This window comes from Batrachochytrium dendrobatidis (assembly GCF_000203795.2).
Source record: "Batrachochytrium dendrobatidis JAM81 unplaced genomic scaffold BATDEscaffold_4, whole genome shotgun sequence".
Classification (NCBI taxonomy): domain Eukaryota; kingdom Fungi; phylum Chytridiomycota; class Chytridiomycetes; order Rhizophydiales; genus Batrachochytrium; species Batrachochytrium dendrobatidis.
The window spans coordinates 220,664-233,372 of NW_006281102.1; the positions used below are offsets into that span (position 1 = coordinate 220,664).

The following is a 12,709-nucleotide window of genomic DNA, read 5'->3' on the forward strand; positions in this document are numbered from 1 at the left end:
CAAACTGGCATTTGTTATTGCTATTACTATTATCAGCAACACATCTCTATCGAGCATACATTCACTTCATGTATCGTTGCTGGAATCTGGCCATCACTTCTATTCGTGGTGCTCGCCGAAACTCACCTTCAAAACTGCAGTCATATTCGATCGTTACTTATAAACCACTTCATTCGTCCTTGCTTACTCTACGGAACCTCAAATCATTTTATACTTTCAATCTGCGTCTTAATACTTGTAGACTTTGGACTAGTCGCCATCTCTTGTCTCGTTACATCCACACAACCCCATCTCGCTCTACAAAAACAGCTTCCACTCTTATACCACCACAGGTCGATGCTGCCAAGGCATTTCGTCTTGCTCGTCAGGAATTGATCAACAATGTAGATGGAATAGGCGCCAGAACCATGCTTCGTATTCGTCTGTTTTTAATGGGCCAGGTTCGTCCTATGAAGATGGATGACTTTGTGGCACTGTTCTCTTGGATCTTTGTTGGGAATACTCTCTTTGTCTTGGCTCGAACAACTGCCTTTGTGTCTGTTGTCATTATGATTGTCAACCGTCTGAATTTCCAAGGTGAGCAAACGTTTTAAATTCTGTATTTTACAAACCATTTTAATCAAATCTGCATCTATTGACAAGTACTTGACCTACTGCATGATCCATATAGAAAAAGTCGCCGAATTTATCAGTGATTTACTCTCACGAGCTACTGGATTCGATGTCAAGGTTGGTGCTGCTGTTGTTCCTCGATGGAGTGATGGTGCAATCAGTCTTGAAGATGTAACTATTGTTTGCAACGGCGACACATGGACTGAGCTAAAGCGCAAAGAAAAGTCTGCAAAAGGTTTAGGAGATTTGCTTCCTGGAGAAGTCGATTTAAACTGGACATATTGGGATCTAACTGTAGATCGCATCGATGTCAATTTATCACTTTGGCGTCTACTTGATGGTAATGCGTTTGGATTGTTAAATCTTTGTCTTTACCATTTGAATCATCACTTTCATTCTAGCTTTCATGTATTCAAAAAGACCGAGTAGAGTCATTTACTTATCTCTTATAAACACTTGATATTCATACAATCTACAGGTCGAGGACCCATCAAGGAAGCAAAGTTGAAGGGCATTCGAGGCATGGTAGATCGACGTCATATTGAGTTTGATCCAAATTGGGTACCTTCTCGCCGTGTCCCAGAATTTGGTGATTTTGAGATGGATTCTTTTATTGTCGAGGATCTGCTAGTCACTATTTGCAATCCCGACTTTAGACCGTTTTCATTCTCTATTTTCGATGCCGAGCTCCCTATATTTAGAAAACAATGGCTGCTTTATGACATGATGTGTGCCGATTCGGTCGTTGGAATGTACGACAATTGTTTATTTAGCGTGCATCGCTCACAATCTCTCGATGTATTTCGAGACACACCTGGAAATTTTGATAAAGTTTCTCATTTGAAAATGAGTTCTGTGCCTATCGATCACCTCAAAGTTGGTGCTACAGGTCCCATCAGCTGGCTCACACGAGGCACCGTTGATTTAGACTTGCATGTTCTCATTCCAAGAATCACCACCAACGATGACGTGTTTGATCAACTGTTTGACGAACTTGATGGAATTCGCGAGGTTGCCATTGACAAAATTGAAGAAGTCATTGCAGCCCATCCTGAACGTCAGGAGATTCTTGATAAGCATTCCCAGTGGAAAGATCAAAAACTGCAACCTAGACATCATGATTTAGTATCGGGTGTCAGTCACGATTTAAACCCTACCGTTGTGGTTCGTAACGTACCCAAAACCATATCCAATCATCATAAAGACATCCGATACTACGATACACAGTATTCAAATGCCACACCATCACAAAAACCATCAGCATATGATTCCCAAACCGAACAAAAAGAATCTAGGCCTATTTATACCAATGGTGTGGTGAATCTTGGATTACCCATGCCTAAATCTGAAAATGCAAATGTGATTTTACATTGGCGTGTCAAGTTAAACGATCTAAAGGCATATGTACCTCTTTCAAACCCACATCTATCCTATATGAGTAGCGCCTTGATCAGACCTGTTGTTGCATATATGAATGCAAATCGCACATCCTTGCCCCTAGCGTCGAGTGCAAAAATGGACATTGTAAGTTCTATGGCTGTGTTGGTAGAATCGGATGACTTGATGTAAAAACATGCAATTCAAATGTAGTAGACCTTTGCATTAACCTGTGTATCATTTATATATAGAATAATTTCAATGGTGCATGGGATATTTTCTCTGCAGGTCTTGTCGATGTGCTTTCTGAAGAAACTGGACGCGCACTATCTAATCTAGTCCAGGATGAACGAGAACGCACACGGAGATTGCGGCGTATAGGTATCTGGAGTCTTCAACAATGTGGTAAAGCCATTCTATCACTTTCCGAATACATTCGTGGTACTCGCAATCCTTGGTCGTATGGCCTTCCCATTTAGTCTTGCATGCATATCCAATCATTTTAAATTCAGTTTCTAGTTTGCATCCTCATGTTTCCAATTCTCTGTTTCACCTTTATATTGGGTTGGTGTATCTAAATGATATTTGAATGTTTCAAGCTGCGTTTGATAGTTTGCAAATCATATCGCTAATATAAAAACAACTGTGCTTTTAACTCGAGTCAGATGGCATGTTGAAAATAGATGATCGAGTTGCACATGCTTCAGTACCATTTGGAAACGGTAACACATGAAACCATTAAAGTGGGAAAACAAAGGATAAAGGACGGAAAATCAATTCATTTTAAACTTCAGTATTGATTTTTTACGCTTGTTTATAAAAGATATCTACCCTCAGTAGATAAAAACGAGTTGCCATACACATTTGACAAGATCGAAGCGGGTTATTGTAACTAGACATTCTTCGCGAAACAAATATGCTTATTATGCACTACACAAGAAGCGTTTTGGGTTTAGTCCACTTTGATGGATCTATAGATCCTTCGGATAAAAGCAAAGGCTGAGAGATATCCAACTGTTCCTGTGAAAACAGTAAAAAGTAAGGAGATCACCAACGACCAACTTAAATAAATCGCCATCGATGAGAAATCCACAAGGTGGAGTCCACGAGCTGCATATATAATAGAATAAATGAAAATGTAAAATCCGCTGGTACCAGAGGTCATAAATGCACGCCACGACCACATGTAGTCCTAAATATTTAAAAGTAGCAAATTACCATTAGTAGTTGGCACAAACGAGTTTAAAATCAGCATGTTGAACCACGCAGTTGATGTAAAGAATGGATTCGTCCAAGCTAGACACTAACCTCTGCACAGAGTTGGAAGTAGCAAAGCAAAATAGAAACAAGCGAACATGTCATGACAAGAATGACAAAAACAAAAAGCAGGAATCCAAACATATAGTAAATGCGGTGGGACCAAATGGAAGACATGATAAAGTATAGCTCAATGAAAATAGCACCAAATGGAAGAATGCCTCCAATGAGGGCAGAGTAATATTTGTTGAGGTATGCAGGCTAAATAGGTGTACAGTTGAACAAAAAGTTAGCCAATTAAACGACAGAAATAAACAGTTTCATTAAAAGCCAAATCTACAATCAAAAAATGGGCTTACTTGTGGAGGTATTTGGCGAGGAATCTGGTTTGTTTTGCAAGGATTTTCATATCCTGGGTGACGGAATCCAAAGTATGCACCAGCGATACACAATGGAATGGAAATCAAAAACCACATGGCCACCAGCGCCAACAAAGTTCCAAATGGCACTGCTGATGACGAAGCGCGAGCAATCAAAAAGAAGTTGAGAATAATAAGAACACCAAAGATGATTCTAAACAATATAATAAAAAACACACAGATTAGTATACACGAATCAATACATGCAATAAACTCCAAGATGTATTACATACCCGGGCACAAGGACAGCCGTCAACACCACATTCTTGCGCCAGTGCTCTCCCTGCAAAGTTTTGTACAAAACAGCCGATACGTATCCAGCAACAGCCGAAAATAGGATATAAAAAATAAGTGCCATGGTTCCAAGAGCGCCTCTGCTAGATGGAGACAAAAATCCAAGAACGGCAAAAACTAGATACATCATAGGGTTAGAAATAAATTCAGATAAAAAACTTGACACGTTGTAGCAGCACTAGTACCTAAAGTAACGCAGGCCATGTACGTCAGCTGAGCACCATTTCCTACAAAAATAGAGAGAAGCATACGGAACGCAGGAGGTCTGAATACATCTGCATGCACCATTTTCCACCCAAACTCCTCCTGAGCTCCATCCTCATCACCGAGAGCGTTGTATCGAGCAATATCCTTGTGCAATGTACGAAGAAGGATCATGGCAACCATACTTCCAAGGATAAGAACAATGACAATCGAGTTGATAATGCTAATATGATTTGCGTATAGTTGTCAGAAACTCACTATTTCAACAAAATCAGATCGACTAAAATGAAACAGATACCAAGTTCGTCGATGATAGGTTAGAAGCACAATGGATGGAATATTGCATACCTGAACCAATGAATTTGAGGATCAAACACATGGAGATAATGGTCCCAACGAGTACCCCACGATATGGAATCCTCCACCCAAAAAGTACTGTAAGTGTACTGAATTGGATTATCTACACCTTCTTTAAGGAAAAAATTGCTGGTAGCTCCAAATTTACATCCAGAATCCTGGACATCCTTTGTTCCGCTGGATAATGAATCCAATAAAGTTTTTAAAGGTTAATGACACGATATTCTCATGGAATTTGATACTCAAACTCACCTGGAGGGTTGAACTAGCACACCAACAACACGAGCCTTTGCTTCCTTCAAATGGTAGTGAATGATGATATTGTAATGGTTGTTGATGACTGTTTGGTCAGTATCAGTGACTCTTCCAAACTCAAAACCAGAACTGTAGTAGTTTTCGTTTGTAGATAAATCTTTGTAGAGCTGTGCAGCAGGAAGACCGTCCACAATCCTACATGTATTAGATTGACCATGAAAATTGAGTCATTAAACTTGAAAACGCAAAAAAAAGGAAAGCTACGTACCAATTCACAGTGTACTCTTCCTCAACACTATGCAGGATCAAGAAATGGTCAGTGTAGTCAAAATGTAAAAACAGCCCAAACCAAAAATTAGCACGATTAGCGTTGAACAAAGACAAAGACTAAATTTAAACTCGACAGTCATTCCAACGTACATTTGACGAACAAAGCCAGTGTCAGCAGCAGGAATGGTTGTTTCACAGAGTTTGACGCATGTATTATTTTGAAGTGAGCTGATCTATAGCAAGCCATTAATGGCAAGTTGTATAAAATTGAGGTTAAACTAGATTCTATTGAAACGATCAAGGATATTAAATATAAAAAAGTAGGTTTATAAATGCATCAAGCGCATGCATTGCAAGTCGAGCATATTGCATGTCATGTAGTGTAACAGGAAGCCAGTTGGAGTCTGAAAGTAACAGAACACGCACTATGCAGTTGAAATCAACCAATAGAAGCGTATCAAACCAAAACTACTCAAGCGAGTTCATGCAAGACCCAGATGAATACGACGTGCGTATACCATACACTTGCAATATCTGAAACCAGACAATGAATGAAATGCAACTCATTGAAAAGCATACCTGAAAAGGAGAAGTGTATAAACGGTCACCAAACAAGATGCTTCCAAGAGATTCTTTCTGAGCGATGGGTTCTGAAACAGGACGACATAAATGTAACTGAGGAAAGTAATAGTCGAAAGAAATGAGAGAATCAGTGGCGGAAAGAGAGTTGACTAGAAGCGGAACAGACTCTCCAGCAGCGTATTCGTGAGGAGCGACACCAGGCAAGTAAAATGCATTGACAGTGTTGAATGAAAATGGAATCAGTAATGAAATAGCAGCAGTCAACACACGAGCAGCAGATACACTCATTGCAGATTTAGTTGATTTGATGGCAAGAAACGCCCGAATGAAAGTTGGATTTTGTCGTGATCCCACGTGACTGTTGAATCAAATTTAAATCTGTTCTTGTAAGCTTGTGCAAATTGTCTGAATTGCTTGAACTTCTTATGGCTGCTCTGACTCAAGATATCGCTCCGTTAAAGGCTTTGGTTTCAGAGTCTCTTGAAAAGCAAGGGGTTTTATCCTCTCTTAAAGTATTTGACTGTCTAGACTATTCTATTCAATGATATTGCACTGACTCTACTTTGAATAGGCTCAACTACGCGCTGCTGTCTTTTCTACATTGTATTATCCTGGAAATCATCCTGAAAACCATCCTGGAAATTACAAAACTATAACTACTACTGAAAAAGGTTTGCAGCCATTCTTGATTGTTTTACTTGATAGTCAATGCTAATTCATACTTTAGGTCGTATTGCTTTGGATCTAATCAAAGAGTTTCTTCAGTTTTATAAACTGGATCAAACTCTCTCCGTCCTTAATCCAGAGTGTGGTTTGGTACGTCGCCAACAAAACTCCGCGATGTGGCAATCTATTAACACTCATTGTTTAGCCTGATACTCGTGTAGATCCGGCTATTCTATCTAAACAAGTCGGTATATCTATTGAAGAACCTAAAAGACCAGTATTGCTGTCTGTGTTGGATCCCAACTCATTCCACGTTGCACGTTCTCAGACCACAACATCGCATCCCATTATTCCTGCCAGGTCTGCCATCAACACGGATTCGTCCATTCAACCCTCCTATACTAATCCATCCACTGTTTCTGATTCCTCAAATTTGCCTTTGACAAATACTCCCTCCACGCTTGCATCAATCCCACCTCACTTTGCTTCTAGTTCCTCTGTAACGCAGAGTCTTGCTTCAAAACCACTACCTAGTCATATCTCTGCACTGGCTCCACCCAAACCATCTCTGCTTCCTATTCCTTCTTTAAACTCGTCCTTGCCAACCTCATCTGGTACTTTAAATCCATCAATTCCAGGTGTCCTTGCAGATGTAACTCCACCCAACACGTCATCTGTATCTACCACTCTACCCATACCAACACCCAATTCAACAGTAAAACCCACCGACGTATTGGACGATCCTTTTTCTTTTTCGACGCGAGTTCATGCACGTGGAGGTCGTGTCAAATCTACTCCAATGCAAGAACCTGCTGAACCACAAACATCACACATAACATCTTTGAGTTTAAACAGCACTATATCAAAAACATTAGCAAGGTAGGATCTAAAGTGTATGTTATTTTTCAAACTTCCCTGTGTTTGGATGTCATTAACCATGTGTTTGTATCCAGTAGTAATATTAGCGAGACTATTGAGGATGATTTAGAATCAGAAAAAAGCCACTCTGATACGGTATGAAGCCACTATATTGTGTTTTAAATTGATACTAAATTATTCAAACTGACCTGTTTAATGAATCATGACTTTTCTTTTTATTCTTCCAGTCTCAGTCAGATTATGTTACGAGTGATCGAAGCATTACACCTACTCATGCAGGTGATAAATTAGACTACATTGAAGACGTGAGCAACATGTTGATTAAAAATAAGCTTTCAAGTTAAACAAAAACAGCGTTGATTTTGATAAAAGTTTTTCAATGCATTTAACTTGTGAATCAAAACGAGACAAATTGAAGTCAATAAAACCATTCGACAGATTTAAAATTTTGAAATTCGAGTCGACACTTTTAGTCGGAAAGTTTGACAGATGTCCAGTCTAAAGCAATGTAACCATTCAACTGGTCATGACGACCAACACCGTACTCGTCTAAAATGGTGGTGGTCAAAGTCTACACCTGTATATAATAGTCGTCGAGTTTTTGTCAACCTTCCACTTCCTTCACAACTTGCGCATCCTGATGGAACTCCTATTCAAGTCTATCCGCCCAACACTATTCGAACTTCTAAATACACTTTGTTATCGTTTATTCCAAAGAATTTGTTTGAGCAGTTTAGAAGAGTATGTACTGAATTGTGGGCATGCATTGACTCTGCTGTTCATTATATTGATTAGAACAACTCGATTCACTTTGTCATCACTGTCTTGATTCAAAGCACCGTTTTTACTGCTTAAATATGTTTATTAATCCTTATATATGGCTAATCAAACCATACATTCCTTGGTTCAATTGGCTATGATTTCAGGCTGCAAATACGTGAGTAATGGTCATGCATGATGACACCAACTAGATTAAACCACAACTCAAGCTACTATGGCTAGTTGATCATCTGGATTATATTGTCTGTTTGGTGGATATTTGCTTACAAATCTACTACTTTGATGCTGTCCTATAAACAATAATAGCTACTTTCTTATCATGATCGTCATGCAAGCAGTGCCGCTATTCACTGTAGCATCAACCCCATGGATGCCTGCTCTTCCTCTTATTGTCATTGTAGTCATCACTGGTATCAAGGATTTGGTGGAGGATTCGCGACGACAAGCCTCTGATAGGACCTTGAATAAAAGCACCAGTCATGTTCTATCTCAGCAAGTAAACACCAATTATGCACATTTCAAACGCAAATTACCCAGTTTCAACAATAAGCAACATCCATATTCAACTCAAGACAAGCACGATGAATCTAAAACTTGGCCATCAGATCCTAACTGGGAAACCGTAACATGGGGGCAGCTGAGAGTCGGTGATATAATTATGCTTTCTGAAAACGAATCTATTCCTGCAGATATTGTCATTCTATCATCTAGCGATGCAACTGGAATTGCATATGTTGAAACCAAAAATCTGGATGGTGAAACCAATCTGAAAACTGTAGAGGCAATCAAGGAAACAACTCATCTTCATACTGCTGAGGATTTTTTAAATACTTCATTAGTAATCGAGTCCGAGTTACCTACTTTAAACTTGTACTACTATAGTGGTACAATGTTGATTATCCCTCCCGACTCAAATCCCATCATTTCAGTCGTGTCGTCTTCCGCCACGCCGTTCCCTTTGGCTCAACCTGCACCTATCGGTGACATTGATGTTCCTCTTTCCACAGTCGTGGATGCGTATCCAGGATCGTGCATCTCACCCATAAATATCCAGAATATTCTCCTTCGTGGTGCAGTTGTTCGTAATGTCGACCACATTGTCGGTGTTGTTATCTCCACCGGAAGCGATACCAAGGTTGTAATGAATAGCGGCTCAACACCATCTCCACGAAGTAACATTGAAAAAAGCATGGACATCCAAGTCGTACTCAATTTTTTGATTCTGGTGATACTAAGTACGCTGATTATTATCATGGAAGGTCGGAGACTAAATCGGTTCAAGCATCACTTTGGATCAATTAATTATGAAAACAACACTTTAAATAGTAAACTAGTGCTTTTTGGGTAAGTGTTGGTTGAAAAGCCGATTCTTGTAAACTCTTGTCTGTTTATTCTATCTTGCTAATGGTTTTTGGTGGTTATGTAGGGCATGCATTATTATGATGCAAAATATTGTTCCTATTTCGCTCTACGTGTCGTTGGAAGTCATGAAATCTTTTCAGGTAAATACTTTTCCATGATGTTGCTGGTTTGAACCTTGTTGTTTCAAAGCAATCATCTAAAGACTATAATCTATGTCGTCTAATTCTACTTTCTAGTCTTATTTTATTTATCAAGATATCGACATGTACGATACAGAATCAGATTCTCCCTGCATTCCGAAATCCTGGAACATTACTGATGATCTTGGACAAATCGAGTATTTATTTTCCGACAAGGTATTTAAAACATCACACTATTTGGCTATTACCATTTAGGCGTAGATTAACTGAATGTCTGAATTAAATGTCTTAGACGGGCACCCTGACTCAAAACAAAATGGAGTTTCGTCGATGCAGTATTAATGGTGTTATTTATGGCCAAGAACTTGCCCATTCATTTAGTGAAACTCCAGTCACACACATGCTACAGGATCATTCGGAATCTCTGCTTAAAGGCACACGCAAATATATGGACGATGTATATACAAATCCCATGATGTCTAAAGATGCGTCATTTGTGGATGATTCTTTATTCAGAGATTATTTGAACGACCCTATCCAGAAACAATGCATTATTGATATGTTTACCGTTCTTTCTGTGTGCCATACCGTACCTACGCCCACTCACCATGCAACAAAGATGCTTCACTATAGTGCTCAGTCGCCTGATGAGGGTGCATTGGTATCTGGAGCAAAAGATGTTGGATTTACCTTTTTGCGTCGCGAGTTGAATCGGCTGCATATCAATATACTTGGAAATGATGAATGTTTTATACTTTTGCACGTGCTCGAGTTTAATTCTACTCGCAAAAGAATGTCAGTGATTGTTCGCAATCAGAAGCAGCAAATAATTTTGATGACTAAAGGTGCCGACAGGTAATGTCACGGTACTCTGATATATGTGGGTGCTTTAATTTTTAAACTGACTTTCATTTCAACATGTTTGATACTTGAACATCTCTAAAATGTATCATGGCTAGTACTATCTGTCAGCGATTAGCATCGGGTCAAGACGCGATGGTGGAGAGTGTGTTGAAACATCTGTCTTGTTTTGCAACGGAAGGACTGCGCACTTTGTGTATTGCCCAGCGGGTTCTTTCTGAAGCAGAGTATTCCAACTGGCTTACAGTTCAAAAAGAAGCATCTGTAGCTCTATCTGGGCGAGATCAACTACTTGATGCAGCTGCAGAAATGATTGAAAAGGAGCTTGTGCTTCTTGGTGCAACTGCCATTGAAGATAAACTGCAAGACGGTGTACCCCAAACTATATCTATATTGCGTGAAGCAGGATTACGTATATGGGTGCTCACTGGTGACAAACTTGAAACAGCAATCAATATTGGATATTCATCCAACTTACTATCTGAGGATATGACTCTACTAGTAGTCAGCGGCGTGAGCTCTACCGATGTCTGTGAGCAACTGGAGTATGCATTAAAGCACTTTCAGTCTTCGCAACATCCAAGCCGCGGATACTTGAATTCTAAAGCCGCATTTGGAGAGTTACCACTGTGGTTATATAAGTGGTTTAATCCTCGATTGGCTGCTCAGCGTAATCGTTGGAAAATCCTCGACTTACTTGAGCCAGTTCAGTATAAAAAAGTGGCTATGGTGATGGATGGAGAGTCGTTGGATTATGTATTAAATGACGACCATCAGAAGGAGATATTTTTGAAGCTTAGCGTTTTGTGTAAAAGTATTATTTGCTGTCGAGTCAATCCAAAACAAAAGGCACGGGTAGTTCAACTCGTACAAGATGGACTGGGTGCCATATGTTTGAGTGTCGGTGATGGTGCAAATGATGTCAGGTAAACTTGTAAATTTTGAAAACCATCGCCTACTGCAAAGATTTTGGCTAATATATTGTATATATAGCATGATACAGCAAGCAGAAATTGGCGTGGGCATATCTGGTCGAGAAGGAGTTCAAGCAGCACTTGCCAGTGATTTTGTTATTGGGCAGTTTCGATTTTTGTCCAAACTACTATTGATTCATGGACACTGGTCGTATTATCGTATTGGCGAGTCTATTCTCAATTTCTTTTTCAAAAATATGACATGGGTGTTTGCTCTGTTTTGGTACCAGTCTGCGTCAGGGTAAGTTTAGCGTTAATGGACGTACTTGATTAGAGTTGGCTTGAAGCTATTTTTGCTATTTTTATTTACACGATTGGAACCTACTAGGTATACTGCGATAATTTTGTACGAATACAACTACATTTTACTATTCAATCTGATTTTTACTGCTGCGCCGCCGCTTATTATTGGTATCGTATGAATTGATCATTCTAAAGTGGGCTTGCTTGAAGGGTTCTAGTAATGCTAATACAATGCACCCGTTTGCCCTTTGTTTGCTCGACCGCATACTAGGTATATTTGATCAAGATTTAACTGAAGCACAAATTTTGGCGTTTCCACAAATTTATCATTTGGGGATGAGCCAATATTTTTTTAATTTCAAGCGCTTTCTACTCTATATGTCCGAAGCCATTTACCAGTCCTACATTAGTTATCATTTTGCCCAATTGAGTTTTGCAGATATTCCAAACACTGAAGGACTTGTGGCTGATCGTCTTATTCTTGGAACTGTTACTGCTCTCAATGCCATTATTGCAATTAATTGCACTATGGTGATGAATATCAGGTCGTGGACGTGGATAAGTGCTATAGTCATGTTTTTTAGCGCCATTTCGTTTCCAGCATATCTACCATTTCATTCAATGATTGTCAGAAACTTGCCAAAAGGGATTATTTCTGCTTTATTTACTGATCCAAGATTATACATCGAGGTTGCATTGTGCACTATAACATGTCTTATTCCGCGTATGATGATATTGAGCTGGAAATTGTTTGTTTCGCCTTCTGATATAGACATTATTAGAGAAAGCATGGTGAGTTGGTCTTGTTTTGATTGCATCATTATATTGTATTGTCATCAGCTCAATTCTGTATACATGCTATTTAGAACCACTCTTTAACTACACGTGGATCCAGATCAGTCAGGCAAAGGCCGTCATCCAAAGTATCTGTTTTAGCTGCCGAAAAAGCCAATGCAGACACTCTTGGATATGTTGAACATCCCGACATTCAAGTATTGCGTAAAACATCGGCAAGAAAACATTTTTCTGAATCAGATTCTGATCAACTCTTCGACAATGATAAAAAGCGCAGTTTGGAATTGAGCTTTTCTCGGCATGTAGATATTTTTCCGGATGAAATGCAAAAGTTTACTGAACCAGCTGTTCTTGATGAGATTTTTGCTGGTAAAGAGCCGTC

The 12,709-nt window shown here is 39.4% G+C and overlaps 4 protein-coding genes across 4 annotated transcripts; 3 read left to right on the forward strand and 1 right to left on the reverse strand.

Moving 5' to 3' along the window:
* Positions 1 to 9: 9 nt before the first annotated feature.
* On the forward strand, positions 10 to 2,468 carry BATDEDRAFT_19142 (uncharacterized protein; the record flags this gene model as incomplete). The annotated part of the gene is made up of 5 exons (XM_006677733.1): positions 10 to 576; positions 671 to 952; positions 1,091 to 1,669; positions 1,901 to 2,136; positions 2,241 to 2,468. The coding sequence occupies exons 1-5, from the start codon at positions 69 to 71 to the stop codon at positions 2,466 to 2,468; spliced, it is 1,833 nt and encodes a 610-aa protein (XP_006677796.1). The 5' UTR covers positions 10 to 68.
* BATDEDRAFT_34728 (uncharacterized protein) lies at positions 2,431 to 5,920 on the reverse strand. Its single transcript, XM_006677928.1, has 10 exons — positions 5,625 to 5,920; positions 5,196 to 5,278; positions 5,044 to 5,070; positions 4,773 to 4,970; positions 4,512 to 4,697; positions 4,145 to 4,386; positions 3,899 to 4,076; positions 3,606 to 3,819; positions 3,298 to 3,507; positions 2,431 to 3,181 (listed from the first exon to the last, which is right to left on the reverse strand). The coding sequence occupies exons 1-10, from the start codon at positions 5,913 to 5,915 to the stop codon at positions 2,942 to 2,944; spliced, it is 1,869 nt and encodes a 622-aa protein (XP_006677991.1). The 5' UTR covers positions 5,916 to 5,920; the 3' UTR covers positions 2,431 to 2,941.
* Positions 5,921 to 6,052: 132 nt separating this feature from the next.
* On the forward strand, positions 6,053 to 7,516 carry BATDEDRAFT_23833 (uncharacterized protein; the record flags this gene model as incomplete). The annotated part of the gene is made up of 6 exons (XM_006677788.1): positions 6,053 to 6,139; positions 6,199 to 6,298; positions 6,355 to 6,443; positions 6,499 to 7,172; positions 7,250 to 7,307; positions 7,400 to 7,516. The coding sequence occupies 6 exons, from the start codon at positions 6,053 to 6,055 to the stop codon at positions 7,514 to 7,516; spliced, it is 1,125 nt and encodes a 374-aa protein (XP_006677851.1).
* A 145-nt stretch (positions 7,517 to 7,661) lies between these two features.
* Positions 7,662 to 12,411, forward strand: BATDEDRAFT_19146 (uncharacterized protein; the record flags this gene model as incomplete). The annotated part of the gene is made up of 10 exons (XM_006677734.1): positions 7,662 to 7,927; positions 8,259 to 8,836; positions 8,960 to 9,296; positions 9,379 to 9,454; positions 9,551 to 9,670; positions 9,747 to 10,309; positions 10,414 to 11,241; positions 11,309 to 11,530; positions 11,618 to 11,700; positions 11,804 to 12,411. The coding sequence occupies 10 exons, from the start codon at positions 7,662 to 7,664 to the stop codon at positions 12,409 to 12,411; spliced, it is 3,681 nt and encodes a 1,226-aa protein (XP_006677797.1).
* Positions 12,412 to 12,709: the final 298 nt, after the last annotated feature.

Bases quoted from the DNA above. Each gene is read 5' to 3' on its own strand.
- BATDEDRAFT_34728 (XM_006677928.1), bottom strand. From the start codon at position 5,915: ATGAGTGTATCTGCTGCTCGTGTGTTGACTGCTGCTATTTCATTACTG. The intron at 4,971-5,043 runs GTACGTAGCTTT...TAATACATGTAG, and splicing joins GAAGAGTACACTGTGAATTG to GATTGTGGACGGTCTTCCTG. The intron at 4,077-4,144 runs GTACTAGTGCTG...TGATGTATCTAG, and splicing joins CATGGCCTGCGTTACTTTAG to TTTTTGCCGTTCTTGGATTT.